Source organism: Somniosus microcephalus, chromosome 3, assembly GCF_052327205.1.
Source record: "Somniosus microcephalus isolate GS21.2 chromosome 3, FLI_Smic_1.0, whole genome shotgun sequence".
In the NCBI taxonomy this organism is placed as follows: Eukaryota; Metazoa; Chordata; class Chondrichthyes; order Squaliformes; family Somniosidae; genus Somniosus; species Somniosus microcephalus.
Window position 1 is genome coordinate 292,547,210 of NC_140989.1, and position 16,637 is coordinate 292,563,846.

At 45.5% G+C, this 16,637-nt stretch overlaps 1 protein-coding gene across 1 annotated transcript in view; it reads left to right on the plus strand.

Annotated features, from left to right (window-relative positions):
• Positions 1-16,637, plus strand: part of lrrc7 (leucine rich repeat containing 7) — a 377,242-nt gene that overhangs the window by 232,356 nt on the left and 128,249 nt on the right. Inside the window, exon 12 of the mRNA XM_085982772.1 lies at positions 2,820-2,889. Within this exon, the coding sequence (XP_085838898.1) occupies positions 2,820-2,889 (70 nt within the window). The remainder of the gene's footprint in view (positions 1-2,819; positions 2,890-16,637) is intronic.

The window sequence follows — 16,637 nt, forward strand, 5'->3', positions numbered from 1 at the left end:
TGGGTAGGAATCCACGTATCTGCCCAGCATAATACCACCCAAAAATCAGGTGGTATTCATTGGAAAATCTTGGTTATCGAATGTCTCTTAGTTACTGTTTGTTGCTCCATTTTATGCTGTAGAAGTGCTGATTAGGGGCAGTCTGAAAGCAGACATTTTGTGCGTAACTTTCCATCATATGACACGGTAGAGTTTCAATGCATTATGAATAGGGAATTCTATCCACAACCGACTGTCCCAATTCATGATGCACAATAAGGGGAGTTCCTCATATAAAACCTCAACAATATTCTGTGAATTAATGATTAGATATCAAAAATGTGTGGTCATTGATACTTCAGTGAATGTGATGTACAAGAAATCCTCAAGAGTATGGCACAGTGACAGCTGGTGTATAGTATGGTTTGGAACTGCCTTATAATATTAGGGCTGTAAACTCACCAAACACCAAAGATAGTCCTTTGAACTGTGTTGGTTTTAATTATTTCAGGTTGGGAAAAAAACTGCATCTTTAATTAGCATATTTTGTAGTTTCTTTTAAAGCTGGTTATAGGGTTAATTTTTATGGAAAGTAAATACAAGCTGCAATGTAACTCAAAAACAAGCACAAATTAAACTCTAAACTCTCATGCCAGTCAAAACATAAAAATGGAAGATATCCTGTGAGTTACCCTTGGTGTTAATTGGTGGGTTGAGAATATGTTCCTGCATTTTTAAGATTTGGGGACATTAACACGTTAAGGCTAATTAATGACTGCCACATTCACTGGGAGATTTATGCAAATGAAAAAATTGGAGTCCTATAGAAAAGAAATGGGTGAATGCAATGTATTTCTAGAAGCCTCAGAAACCTTTGTGTGTTATTTCTTTTTTATTGATAAAACTTGATTCATGTTCAATACCATTAATGGGAATTTGCAAAGTGATAGATTCCTTGGTTACAGAGCACATATATCATCCAGTTACATGGAAATTCTATGACCTCTGCAACCTGGATTGTGTGTACTGCTGGTCAGAAACATGTTGTATTCATTAGTTTGAGTTACCTAGTCACAAGATGATTTTTGAAAAATCAAACCCTACTAAGCCATACAGACCATCAATCTTCATGCTGAGTTAGCTGACCTCAAAATTAGCCTCTGCACTCATAAATTAGGTAAGATAAATCAGCCAAAGTTCCTGCTCCTGATCACTAAACAGCAACCCTTGCTGAGAGTGCACATGTGGAAACCAGGTGAAGAGGAGATTAGATTGCTGCAATATTCCTCTTGATGATTAGCCCACTGATACCCATGAAAAATGGCCACTGTAGCTTGCCCTGTACCCATAAAACCATACCCAGGGATGAATCAAGTCTTCAGGTGAGGAGAGGAAGGGAGAAGATTTGGTATAGAATATTAATGAGAAAGGACACACATTGATTTCACCACAGTGAGGACACTCAGAAACAACATTCTTACTGTTTTTTTTCCATTTTTCTCCCTGATTTTTGCTGGTGTATGACTCCAAGGATGTGGGCTGACCTTTTGAGCCTATACATTGAGTATCAGCAGACTCTTCAACCATAATAGGCATAGTAACATTGGTGTTACAGAAATATGCTCTTGACATTAGTTGGAAAACTAGCCCGAGAGTGCACTGCATTACCATTGGGGGCAATATATAGGTTAAAGAAAATGAGAAAGTTAGGTGGAGGTTAAAAATTAATTTATTTCACAAATCATACATGGGCAGCATCATAAATTTTAATATTAAAACATAGTGTAATAATCTAAATCTTTAACGTAAACTCCACTTTTCTTTTGTGTTGTTTCCTTGGGGAGACGGGACATATGATCCTCTTTTGTATAGCACTATCTTATAGTTGCCAGCCTCCTCTCTTTTCATCTGGAAGGCAATGCAGATAGGCTGAATTCTCCTCCATATCCTCTACTGTTTTTAATCACGACACAGGCAACAAGACCTGGATTTCTCTTTGAGGCAGATGGCCTATCAGTTGCATCACTGGAGGGGAGCCTCTTAAGTGGATGAGGTGAGAAGCGCACAAAACACCTGAAAGATTAGGTTAGTCACCATCGCAGCTTAAACCCATAATCAGAGCAGGTTACCCAGCAGCAATAATACCAGAGTGTTAAACTCTCGACTAGGAGACCTGCATTCAAATCTTGGTCTCTACTGAGACAAATACACAGATTTTCAACTGTCTGAGTTAGATTGTCTGTGCAAGAAAGGAAAATGCTTAATGAGGTCCTACACTGCATTAGTCACACATGCCTTTTGGCAAGTTGAACAAAGTGTATTGGAGATGTCCATAGGGTAAGCCATTTCCCTGACTGCAGAGAATAGCTTGGATATAGGCACCTAACCACAACTATTGGAGAAACTAGGGTATGATTAGGTATGGGAAGCCTAACCATAATGGAGTGACATGTGAATGTCTAAACCATTACCTCAACTTGATTTGAATGTATTTTTCTTTTAGAATATCAGTAGAAAACTACATTTCTTTGAGGGCATGAAAAATTCTTGGCTTTTTTGGCATGAAAGTACTATTTATCTTGTACTTTGCAAAACAATTCCAAAATATCTATATATTTTGGTGTTTGCATTTGAAATATGAATTTCTTTTAAAAAAGCCAAAATCTACATGGGCAGAACAAAGGGAATGTTTTTGTTTGGCATAATGGCATTGAGTGATTTGACTACAATGATTTGTAAGGCATCAGAAGCTTGAAGCAAGTAAAAATAAAAGATAAAACAATGTATTTTGACTGCAATAAACTCTGATCTATAAAATGTTTGCTTTTTTATGTTTTTAGGTTGAAGAATTTGCCATTCAGTTTTACTAAGCTTAAAGAGCTGGCAGCACTATGGCTATCTGATAACCAGGTAATGAATCAAGAACAATGTGAAAGAATGAAGAAAAGAGATGGTTTCTTAAAATAAATTACCTGTGCTTTAGCAACCGAATGTAGGAAAAATCCCTACTCAATCTCCTCTGCTTACCTGAGGCTGCAGCAGGAGAGGAGAAAGCAGGAAGAATGCGTAGTTTCCCATTTCTGGAATAGGCCAAGTTCAACTGCAGTCAAAAGCCTAAGTTTGTTATTATCCAGTGCTGGTAAAAGTAGCAACTCATGTTCAGTAGCTTATTTTTTAATTGAATAACCTAGTTGGGCAAGATACCACCAAGGCTGAAAAAATACAAAATGTATTATCATTGAGAACACGTCGAGGAGGAGCAAGACCTGTTCTGTCAACGGACATAGGCTAGAGTAGGTGGGAGGAAAATAAAGGGCAAGGGAGGGGAGTGAATGGAGGGGGAATGGCAAAGGGAATGCAAGGGGGGAGAAAATATGAGGGGAGAAGGAGATAATTCAAGGGTGAGGGGATACAAGCAAAGGGGAGAAAAGAGGAGAGAGAATGCAAGAGAGGGGAGAGGGAGAGAATGCAAGAGAGAGAAGAGGGAAAGAATGCAAGGGGGTTGGGGAGGGGGACACAATGCAAGGGGAGGGGAAGCGGCAGACTGTATGGCAAAGGGGAGGGGGGCAGAATGCACAGCAAGGGGGAAATGGTTGGGGAAGGGAGATGGGAAACAAAGGAGGGAATGGATGGCAGTGAAAGAGGGGCAGAGTGGATATCAGTGAAGGAGGGAGAAGTGGATGGCAGTGAGGAGGATAGGAAAGGTGGAAGTGAATAGGAGGGGGAAGGGGAAATTGATGGCAATGAAGGGGGATCTAAAAGGATGGCAGTTGAGGGAAATGGATGGTAGGGAAGGGAGAAAAGGATAGTAATGAAAGGAAGAGGGAAAGGGGCAGAAACTGGGAGCAGTACTGGAGGGGCAAGAGAGGAAAAGCTGGAATGTATGTTTTGTCGTGGGGAGAAAGGACAGTGCCAGCATTAACTGAGAAGGAGTGGGGAGGGAGAGTGCCATGATAAACTGAGAGCAGGGGGGAGGCAAAGAGTGCTAGGATATACTCTGGGGGAGCGAAGAGTGGCAGCTTGAATGGGGAGAGTGGAAGGAGAGTACCAAATTAACAAGGGTGGACGAGAGAAGAATGCTAGGTTGAATTGATGAGGCAGAGGCAAAAGAGTGTCAGTATGAACTATGAGGGATGGACAAAAGAGTATCTCTGAAAGGGCAGGAGTTTGTTGGAGTGCCGTTTCCCTGTGATCTGGGTCTAGACAAGGTAGAATGCCATTGTGATCTGGGGCAGAGGGGGTTGGTTGTGAGAGAGTGACTGTTTAGGTAGCTTTTGGATGAGTGATTCTATTGAAAATTCTTTTTTTTAAATTAAAAATCAATTAACTGTGAAGTATCAAAGTGTCTAAGATTAAACAGAATGTATCATTTTTAATGTAAAAATTCAATTTTTTTTCTAGGGACCCTTTGGAAATGCACCATCAATTTTGTGTTTTCAAAATCTGGATTTTTCCAGAGGGCTGATTTTAACTTTTGGCAGTGGCAGAAAATGGGCAGTCGTAGATTGGCCACCTGTTCTAAACACCACCCAATTTGCTTTTCTATGAAAATGAAAATCGGACAGGGTATATAACGGGTGGCTGATCCACTGCTGCCCGATTTCCACCACTTCTAAAAGTTAAAATCAGCCTAATTTTTTTTAATGAATCATACAAAAAAGGACAGGTAAAGACTAGCTGGCCCATTGAGCCTGTCCTATAGTGGCATGGTGTAATTTCGACACTCCATCACAATTCCCCCCCGACACCTGCCCCGCTCATCGCAAACCAATTTTTGTGAGGGGTCCTCAGACAGGCATTTGGACCTTTTGCTAATTTTACTAGTTTGGCATGTATGCTCATGACCTAACTGGTCATCAGTAATTTCCCCCTCTCCCACTCTTTTCAGAACATGCTGGAATCATCATGGAGTTACAGGCATCGCATGTTACAGATCTGACACTGGCAGCATTTTAGCATTATTTTTATATTCATTCACGGGATGTAGGCGTCACTAGCAAGGCCAGCATTTATTACCCATCCCTTGAGAAGGTGGTGGTGAGCCGCCTTCTTGAATCGCTGTAATCCGTGTGATGAAGGTACTCCCACAGTGCTAATAGGTAGGGAATTCCAGGATTTTGACCCAGCGACAAACCGTGACATATTTCCAAATCAGGATGGTGTGTGACTTGGAGGGGAACTTGGAGATGGTGGTGTTCCCATGCGCCTGCTGCCTTTGTCCTTCTAGGTAGTAGAGGTTACATGTTTGGGAGGTACTGTCGAAGAAACATTGGCGAGTTCCTGCAGTGCATCTTGTAGATGGTACACACTGCAGCCATGGTGCGCCGGTGGTGGGAGGAGTGAATGTTTAAGAACATAAGAACATAAGAAATAGGAGCAGGAGTAGGCCATTCAGCCCTTCGAGTCTGCTCCGCCATTCAATGAGATCATGGCTGATTCACCGGCCCTATCGCCATATCCTTTGATGCCCTTAGTAGTCAGAAATCTAGCGACTTCTGTTTTGAATATACCCAATGACTGAGCTTCCACAGCCCTCTGGGGTAGAGAATTGCAAAGATTTTGGTGGTGGATGGGGTGCCAATCAAGTGGGCTGCTTTGTCCTGGATGGCGTTGAGCTTTCTGAGTGTTGTTGGAGCTGCACTCATCCAGACAAGTGGAGAGTATTCCGTCACACTCCAGACTTGTGTCTTGTAGATGGTGGAAAGCCTTTGGGGAGTCAAGAGGTGAGTCACTTACTGCAGAATACCCAGCCTCTAAGACCAGGAAAGGGAAATGAACAATGGGAATCTAAACTAAATGGCTCTGGGCTACAACACACAATATAGAAGAGGGTTATGGGCATATTGGTGGATAGCTTACAATAATATGTGCAATAAAACAGAAATAACTGGAAATACTCAGTAGGTCAGGCAGTATCTGTGGAGAGAGCAACAGAGTTAACGCTTCAGATCAATGACCTTTCGTCAGAACTGGAAAGAGTTAGAAATGTAACAGTTTTTAAGCAAATACAGAGGCAAGCAAAGGGTGGGGAGGAGGAGAGGAAAGAACAAAAGGGAAAGTCTGTGATAGGGCAGAAGACAGGAGTGATTAAATGACAAAAGGGTTGATGGTGCAAGGCAAAAGGGGTGATAATGGGACAAGTAAAAAAAAAAAAAACAAAGATGGGTCTAGAGGAGCTGTAAATGGCAACAGCAGAACCATTACCAACAGCGGCTGTCTGGAAAAAATGGAATCAGTGGTTATGATCATAAATTGTTCAACTCAGTGTTGAGTCCAGAAGGTTGTAAAGTGCCTAGTTGTAAGACGAGGTGCTGTTTCTTGAGCTTCTGTTGAGCTTCATTGGCACAGTGTAGGAGGCCAACGACAAATAGAGCAGAGTGGGAGTGGGAAGGAGAATTAAAATGGCAAGCAATCAGGGTCATGCTTGCGGACTGAATGGAAGTCTTCAGCAAAGTGATCACCCAATCTGCATTTGGTCTCCCCAATGTAGAGGAGACTGCATTGTGAACAGCGAAAACAATATACTAAATTGAAAGATGTACAAGTAAATCACTGTCCACGGCCTCCTACTCTTTACTCCCCTCGCCCCTTTTCCCTGCCTCTGAGCTTAAAAACTGTTACATCTCTAACTTTTTCCAATTCTGACAAAAGCTCATTGACCTAAAATGTTATCTCTGCCTGACCTACTGTGTATTTCCAGCATTTTCTGTTTTTATTTTGGAATTCTAGCATCCACAGTATTTTGCTTTAATAATATATACAATATTGCAACAAACTCTAGAACCATGGGACATAGACTTAAATTTAGAAGAGGGAAGGTGCACAGTCTAGATTTAACTTCCTTATGCACAGTAAGGTGAACATGTGGAATGGACTGCTTGGTAGACAGTGTAGAAAAAATGAAGGGAGAATTGGATAGATATTTGAAGAAATGGGCAATTGAGAGGTATTTGTGTTTTGGGACTCACCAGATGGACTGCATAGTCTTTTCCGGTTTCATATTGTCCTATGTTCCTTTGGAGAGGTAAGTGAGTCAACGGCTGTAAGTGTAATAGTTCTTGTCATTCTTGTTTTAGGGAACCTACACAGAGGATTCCTTTACATCATTATTAGGAAACCTCGTAGAAGAGCTAAATTAAAAAGTGCAGCTTGAAATGAATAAGAGAGATCACAGGAAAAACGTAGTGGTTAGATAATGCCATGTTTGGGATAACACAGGGAAATGAATATGAACAAGTCATACTGAAGTTAGTGCAGTGAATATTTATTTTGTAGGTGCAGTAAGACAACAGTTATGTTCTGCATTTTTTCTTCCACAGTCTTCAGTAATGGGTCATCTATAGTGGAGACTCTAAATGGACATATTTTTCTCTTCTTTTGAAAAACAAGCTAAATGATCAGTTTGCAACATAAATTATGACCCGCTAAAAAAATTAGCTGTGGAGTGTGCAAATTTTATGGTTAGTGGCACAACAAAAATTGAAATAATCCTGATTTACACATTGGGCTGGATTTTCATTGAGGAGGCGGGACTACAACTTTCGGGTCCATCGAGTTCTAGCCAACCCACGCGATTTTGACCTGATTGACCTTGTTGAGCCCGCCCGCCGGGCTCAGCAGGCCAATTAAGGGCCACCCGGCAACAGGTGACGTCACAGATTGATATTTCATCTGTCAAGACCATTGACAGATGAAATATAAGCTGTTTGAAGCTGTCAAACACTGACAATCTGTACTCCAGGTTAATTCCTTCCTCTCAGGATGATTTAGAGATCTCCCCGGAACAGAAAGCTGAATGCTGGAACTTTTGACAGCTCGCGGCCATTCTGCTTTCTGTGCCGGTGAGATGAGGGACTCCCGAGACCTGAAGGAAGGAAGGAAGGCTGTAAAGGTAAGTACATGTAAGTAAAACTTCTTTAAACGCTTTACACACACCAAACACACTTGCCTTTGCACTCATGCACCCATCACTCACCTGAACACCGGACATCTCGACCCCTTCATCCCGACGGCCCGGTGTGGTTTGGAGTCGTCGGGAATCCCACATTTCACCAATGAAAATAGAGATTAGGCTAAATACTGCCTGTTAACTACCTGTTAACAGGCAGTCAATTGGCACTAATCCCCTTCCCGCCTCGGGGAGGCGGGTCCCAGTGCGTGTCGGGTACCTGCCTCCTTTGAAACTGACATGGAGGCAGGTTGGGGGCAGGATGGATTCGTGCCCCCCGATTTCAGGATTTTAACCCCCCCCACACGCCTCCAATCCCGCCTCCACGGCCCAATGAAAATCCTGCCCATTGTATATACTCAGGACCATGTTTGCAACCCAGTCAAGAATGGTTTGCTATTGTTGTATCATGTTATTTAAAGGTAGCCACGCCCTTGCTACAAGAGACCATTTTAGCTGAGAATATTTATTTAATCTTCCTTTCCCAAAATGATTGTCCAATTTCAATTTCTTACTTCCCTTCTAGTCCACACATCAAACTATGCAGCCATTCGCTAATCTATTGCTAAAATTTCTACGGCCTGAATTTTCATTACCTGGGCAGGACAGATGCGGGCGGTTGGCGTGGCGGGTCGGAACCGTGTTCTTTTTATCATCCCGCTCCTCAGACCAACATTCCATTAATGGCGCCCATTAAGGCAGGTCTGCGCATTACCCGGTCCAGTTAAATGGCGCGGGTCTGATGATGTCATCGATGACTCATTTCCAGCAGGAATATTTAAAGCAGCCTTGTCCACATTTCATTTAAAGGTTCGTCCAAGAGAGTGTACAGGGAGGATATCACCAACTGATTATTGCTCAGCCTTGCAGAGATGGTTTCACAAAGACAGAGGGCTGCACCCAGGTTTTCAGATGACTCCCTACATATCCTCGTGGAGGTAGTCAGAGCACGCAGGGAGGTCCTCTTCCCTGCTGATGGGCGCAAGCGACTACCCCAGGAGACAAAAAGAGCCTGACTGCAAATTGCAGAGACGGTCCACAGCAGGGATGTGTTCAGGAAGACTTGGGTGTAATGCTGGAAACATTTCAATGATCTCATGAGATCAGGAAATGTGAGTACAAAGCCACACTCAACTTCATCCTGCTGTGCCTGCCATCACATCCCCATCACTCTGCCTTCCCAAGCCTACTCCAGCACATCATTACTCACACCAACATACCTTGCACGTCTACCCATCCCTCTCTCTCTATCTACATAATCATATCCCCCTCTGACTAACCACCCCTCACACTCACCTCATCCTAATGCAATCATACCAACTAACACCACACAAGGAGGCCATTTGGCATTGGCACTTTGGTATTGGCACCACACTCCCTCATAGTCACCCTCTACAGATGTAACCCACACATTCTTTACACTCATCCCATCACTGTCACTCAAACTTCTCTTTCCCTCCTTGCAGGAGAAACAAGCGCACAATAACGGAGAGGGAGAGAACCAGAGGTGGCCCTTCACCATTTTGCCAGCAGCAGAGGAGGTCACCCTGGAGGTGTCAGGAGTTGTGGAGCAGCTGGCAGTGGGAGACAGAGAGGGGGACCACTCAGCAATCTGGTGTCAGAATTATATCTCATAGAGCCACATGGTATACAGCAGTCACTCATATGGTGACTGATGTCAGCAGCCAGTGAAGGTTCATCATGTGCATAATGGTACCGTTACCCATTCTTAATATAACATTTGTATATCATCTCTTTACTCTCCCACAGGTCCATCAAGAGCCCCCCCACCCCCACCCCCCCGCCGCCCCACTGTCCAGTCGGAGGAGGAAGATGACTCCTCAGAGAAGCCTCCAGCTTCTGAGGATGCACTGTCACCAGACCTATGCGCACCCAGCACCAGCGCAGATACGCACACCTCGGTGGGTCCTACGTGACATTGAGTAGTGTTGTCACCTGGTGTGTCATAACTCACAAAGGGAGCAAGAGCAGATAGTGGGGACAGGGACAGCAGTGGAGAGTCCTCGCCGGAGGGCGTAGGACACTCCCAGCTCTGCTCAGCTGCATTCAGACGCTCAGTATCGGGGGCCATCCAGAAAGAGGGTGATCCTGGAGGTGCAGGAAGAAGTGCAGGAGTCTCCGACAGGTTTTGCGGCTGAGTTGTCCACAGATGTGCAGAGAATGGAGGTGTCCATCTCCAACATGAGCACCACCATGTCGCAGGTGATGAGGATGGTATGCTCTTCCATGGAAAGGATGGCCACCTGCATGGAGCAGCAAATGCACCATTCACATGAGCATATGCTATCTATGGACAACAAATGGCAGAGGCTCATAGACCTCCTCTCTAGAAGGGATGTCAACGTAGACATGGGTCCTCATGGCCCCACTGCTGTGCAGCAACGTGCTCTCCAGCTCCTTGCTAGCAGGGAAGTGCAGGTGGCCCATGAGAGGGATGATGGTGAGAGGAGAAATGGAAGTGGAGGCTCCTCTCAAAGCACTCACACTTCTCCCCCGTTGCAACCCCCTCAGTCAGAGCCCCAGATACCTCCTCGGATCGCGATGGCCAAATCTGCCCCTGCACAGTCACAGGAGGAGCAGATGTTGGCGGGGCCATCACAGGCTCCAAAACCCAGAGGACGTCCACCAAAAGTGTCTATGCAGTCGCAGCTGGGAAGTGAGCAGGCTGCCTCTACCTCTGCTGATGCCACAGGAGTTGCACCTTGTAGAAGCCCGCATAAACGAAAAATGGCACAGAAGTAGATGCACAAGGGTAAGCACATAGGTGTTTAAAGAACTGTTTCTGTTAAAGCTCTGTTACGACACATATAAAACGATTTATTTTCACCACTTTTCGGTCATGCCCATTTTTTGTATGCTACTTTGGAAGTGGCTTAGTGAGTTGGAGGGAATGGTGAGACATAACTTTACCGCCAGCAATGGGGGTCAGTGTGAAAGGAATGTCTTGGTCATTGTAGGGATGTTTATGGTGTTGTGGTGGAGGGGGGTGGGTGCAGACCTGGCACAGCATGTGGCAGCCATCTGGGTGTAATGCAGGAAGTTATGTAAATCTGGCCAGGATGAGGCCATCCCTGGCAGCAATGTGCTCTGGTGCTGCTGGCATCTGGACCTCAGGTTCCTCCTGCTCCTCTTCCTCGTCTTCCAGCTGAGCTCTTCCTCCTCCTCCTCCTCTGAAGAGGCTGTGTGTTGTGCGCCTTGCTCCTCATGCAGCACTAATCCTCGTTGCTGCACTATGTTGTGCAGCGCGCAGCAGACGACAATGATTCTGGAGACCCTGGCTGGTTCGTACTGAAGGGCTCCTCCAGTTCTGTCAAGGCACCTGAAGCGCATTTTCAGCAAGCCTATTGTCTGCTCTATGACACATCTGGTGGACATGTGGCTTTTATTATAGTGCTCCTGGGTCTCAGTACTTGGCCTCTCCAAGGGTGTCATGAGCCACATCTTCAGTGGATAGCCCTTGTCTCCAAGCAGCCAGCAAGTAAGTCTGTTTGGTGGTGCGAAGAGCGGAAGGAGGGTGGACTGGCGCAGGACGAAAGAGTCATGCGAGGGAATCTGGCGCACACATGCATGATGATCTTCCAATGGTTTCAGACCAGCTGGACATTGAGGAAGTGGAAGCCCTTGCGGTTCACAAGCACTCCTGGGTGATGTGGGGGTGCCCTGATGGTCACGTATGTGCAGTCGATGATGCCCTGCACCTGTGGCAAGCCAGCCAGAGTGGCAAAGCCCAGCGCGCGCTCACTAACATTGGCTTCATCAGTGGCAAAATTGAAAAAATTGGCTAACTTGTCAAGCATGGTATTGGTGATCTGTGTGATGTATCTGGGCAGCCGACTGCAAGATAATCGCAAATGTCTGCCGCAGATCTCTGGATGGAGCCTGAGGCGAAGAAGTTGAGGGCGCTGGTGAGTTTGACAGCCATTGGTAAGGCGTGTCTACTGGGTTCTCTGGGCTGCAGGTCTTGCTCCAGCAAGCTGAAAATGTCTGCAATAACCTGGCGCAATAGCCTGAACCTCCTTTGGCACTGCTGCTCAGTCATGTTGAGCAATATCATCCTCTGCCTGTATACTCTGTGTTGAGGGTATTGCCTCTGGCGCGGTGCAGCCCTGCGCTGATGCGCTCTGTCCTGTGGAACATCCAATTCCCTCATCCAGATCATTAATATACATTGTGAACAGCTGGGGTCCTAGGACCGATCCTTTCGGTACCCCACTAGTCACTGACTGCCACTCGGAAAACGACCCGTTTATCCCAACTCTTTGCTTTCTATCCGCCAACCAGTTCTCTATCCAAGTCAATACCTTGCCCCCAATCTCATGTGCCTTAATTTTGCACGCTAATCTCTTATACGGGACCTTATCGAAAGCCTTCTGAAAGTCCAAATACACCACATCCACCGGTTCTCCCTTATCTATTTTACCAGTTACATCCTCAAAAAATTCCAGTAGATTAGTCAAGCACGATTTACCTTTTGTAAATCCATGTTGACTTTGTCCGATCCTGTCACTGCTTTCCAAGTGCTCTGCTATTACATCTTTTATAATGGACTCTAGCATTTTCCCCGATGTCAGGCTTACCGGTCTATAATTTCCTGCTTTTTCTCTACCACCTTTTTGAATAGTGGAGTAACATTAGCTACCCTCCAATCCATGGGTACTGTTCCAGAGTCTATTGAGTTCTGGAAGATGACCAGCAATGCATCTACTATTTCTAGGGCCACTTCCTTAAGTTCCCTAGGATGTGGATTATCAGGCCCTGGGGATTTATCAGCCTTCAGTCCCATCAATTTTCCTAACACCATTTCCCTACAAATACTGATTTCTTTCAGTTCCACCCTTTCATCAGACCCTATGTTCCCCGGCATCTCTGGGAGGTTATTTGTGTCCTCCTTTGTGAAGACAGAACCAAAATATGTATTCAGTTGGTCGGCCATTTCTTTGTTCCCCATTATAAATTCCCCTGATTCTGACTGCAAGGGACCTACGCTTGACTTCACCAATCTTTTTCTCTTCACATATCTATAGAAGCTTTTACAGTCAGTTTTTATGTTCCCTGCAAGCTTACACTCATATTCTATTTTCCCCTTCTTAATTAATCCCTTTGTCCTCCTTTGTTGAATCCTAAACTGCTCCCAATCCTCAGGATTATTGCTTTTTCTGGCCAATTTATATGTCCTCTCCTTGGATCTTATGCTATCCCTAATTTCCCTTGTTAGCCACGGTTGAGTCACCTTTTTTGTTTTATTTTTATGCCAAACTGGGATGAACAAATTCTGTAGTTCATCCATGGGGTCTTTGAATGTTTGCCATTGCCTATCCACCGTCAACCCTTTGAGTGACATTCCCCAATCAATCCTACCCAACTCGCTCCTCAGACCATCGTAGTTTCCTTTATTTAAATTTAGGACCCTAGTCTCTGAGTCAACTACTTCATTCTTCATCTTCATGAAGAATTCGATCATATTATGATCGCTCCGACCCAAGGGGCCTCGTACAACAAGATTGCTAATTAATCCTTTCTCATTACATAATACCCAGTCTAAGATGGCCTGATCTCTGGTTGGTTCCTCGACATATTGGTCCAGGAAACCATCCCATAAACACTCCAGGAATTCCTCCTCCACAGTATTGTTACTAATTTGGTTAGCCCAATCTATATGTAGATTAACGTCACTCATGATGACTGCTGTGCCCTTATTGCACGCTTCTTTAATTTCCCTTTTAATGCCATCCCCAACCTCCGCCTTACTGTTTGGAAGTCTATATACCACTCCCACTAACGTTTTCTGCCCCTTAGTATTTCTCAATTCTACCCATACAGATTCCACATCATCAGAGCTAATATCCTTCATTACAATTGTGTTAATCCCTTCTTTAACTAGTAATGCTACCCCACCTCCCTTTCCTTTTTGCCTATCTTTCCTGAATATCGAATACCCCTGGATGTTGAGTTCCCAGCCTTGGCCATCCTTGAGCCACGTTTCCGTAATCCCAACCAAATCATATTCATTTACCTCTATTTGCACAGCCAATTCATCCACCTTATTACGAATGCTCCTCGCATTAAGACACAAAGCCTTCAGGCTTGTTTTTTTAACGTTCTTAGACCTATTAGAATTATTATTTACTGTGGCCACATTTGATTTAAACCATTGATTTCTCTGACTGCCACTTTTGTTTTTCTCCTTCCTATCTTTTGCTTTTATCCTTGTTTCCCTTTCCTCTGTCTCCCTGCTCAGGTTCCCAACCCCCTGCCATTTTAGTTTAAACCCTCCCCCAGAGCACTAGCAAACACTCCCCCTAGGACATCGCTTCCAGCCCTGCCCAGGTGCAAACCGTCCAGTTTGAACTGGTCCCACCTCCCCCAGAACTGGTTCCAATGTCCCAGGAACTTGAATCCCTCCCTGTTGCACCATTCCTCTAGCCATGTATTCATCTGAAATATCCTTCTATTTCTACTCTGACTAGCACGTGGCACTGGTAGCAATCCTGAGATTACTACCTTTGAGGTCCTATTTTTTAATTTGCCTCCTAATTCCCTATATTCTGCTTTTAGGACCTCATCCCGCTTTTTACCTATATCGTTGGTGCCTATATGCACCACGACAACTGGCTGTTCACCCTCCCCTTCCAAGATGTTCTGCAGCCGTTCTGAGACACCCTTGACCCTTGCACCAGGGAGGCAACACACCATCCTGGAGTCTCGTTTGCGACCGCAGAAACGCCTATCTATTCCCCTTACAATAGAATCCCCTATTACTATGGCTCTACCCCTCTTTTTCCTCCCGTGCTGTGCAGCAGAGCCACCCTTGGTGCCAGGAAGTTGGCTGCTGCTGCCTTCCTATGATAAGCCATCCCCCCTAACAGCACTCAAAGTGGTGTATCTGTTTGAGAGGGGAATGACCACAGGGGACCCCTGCACTACCTGCCTGCGCCTAGTACTCTGCCTGTTGGTCACCCATTCCCTTTCTTCCTGTCCAACCTCTACCTGCGGTGTGTCCAACTCTGTAAATGTGCTATTCACGACTTCCCGAGCATCGTGAATGCTCCAGTATGCATCCAATCGCAGCTCCAGCACCGCAATGCGGTCTGTCAGTAGCTGCAGCTGGATGCACTTCCTGCACATGTAGTTGTCAGGGACACAGGAAGTGTCCCTGAGTTCTCACATATCGCAGGAGGAGCATACCACGTGGCCAGGCTGTCCTGCCATGACTTACCCTTTAATTAATTGAAATTAAATTAAATCAATCAATCCTACTAATTACAGTACAGTTAAATGGTTTACCAACAGTCCCCGCTACACCAGAGAGACCTTAGCAACTATAAACCAGAGTTAAAGTTTAAAAAAGTGAGAAATACTCACCAACCAATCACTTACCTGCTTCCTGGTGACGTTACACTTTGATTACTTTTTACCTGTCTCCCCCGCTGCTGAATTGGTGTGCCTCGTTCGCTGCTCCTTTTATCCTCCACCTCGCCTCGTTCCACACACAGGTCCGCTCTGGTCGGGCCACGCCTCGCTGCTCCTTTTATCCTCCGCCTCGCCTCATTCCACACACAGGTCTGCTCTGGTCGAGCCTCGTTCGCTGCTCCTTTTATCCTCCGCCTCGCCTCGTTCCACACACAGGTCTGCTCTGGTCGGGCCTCGCCTCGCTGCTCCTTGTATCCTCCGCCTCGCCTCGTTCCACACACAGGTCCGCTCTGGTCGGGCCTCGCCTCGCTGCTCCTTTTATCCTCCGCCTCGCCTCGTTCCACACACAGGTCCGCTGTCGAAGAAGCCTTGGCGAGTTGCTGCAGTGCATCTTGTAGATGGTACACACTGCAGCCATGGTTCACTGGTGGTGGAGGGAGTGGATGGGGTACCAATCAAATGGGCTGCTTTGTCCTGGATGGTGCCGAGCTTCTTGAGTCTTGTTGGAGCTGCACTCATCCAGGCAAGTGGAGAATATTCCATTACACACCTGACTTGTGCCTTGTCGATGGTGGAAAGCCTTTTGGGGAGTCAGGAGGTGACACACTCGCCACAGAATACCCAGCCTCTGACCTGCTCTTGTAGCCACAGTATTTATGTGGCTGGTCCAGTTAAGTTTATGGTCAATGGTGACTCCCAGGATGTTGATGTTTGGGGATTCGGCGATGGTAATGCTATTGATGTCAAGGGGCAGTGGCTAGACACTCTCTCGCTGGAGATAGTTGTAAGGGGGGAACTATCTTTTACAGCTCATGTATACTGCAGTACCGGCAGTGACCACACCTGTATATAGCACTGAGTAGTAATCTGTACAGATCAGTTCCAGTGTGAGCCACGTTTAGTAAACACCTGTTGTACCGTTCTCCTGCAATCTGTGTCTTATTATACACGGACACAACAATTGTCATTGCCTAGCACTTGTGTGGTGCGAATGTTACTTGCCACTTATCAGCCCAAGCCTGAATATCATCCAGGTCTTGTTGCATTCGAGTATGGACTGCTTCATTATCTGAGGAGCTGCAAATAGAACTGAACACTGAGCAATCATCATGCGCTCTGTCCTGTGGAACATCAGGTCGTTGAGGAGAAAGTCGTTGGTGGTGGTGTTGCTGCTGCTGATGTGCCTGGTGCTGGGGCTCATCCTGGTCTGATTCGGAGGACAAGGGTGAGACAGTATAAACGGCACCTATGCTGATGTAATAGATGGCAGGTCAAGTAG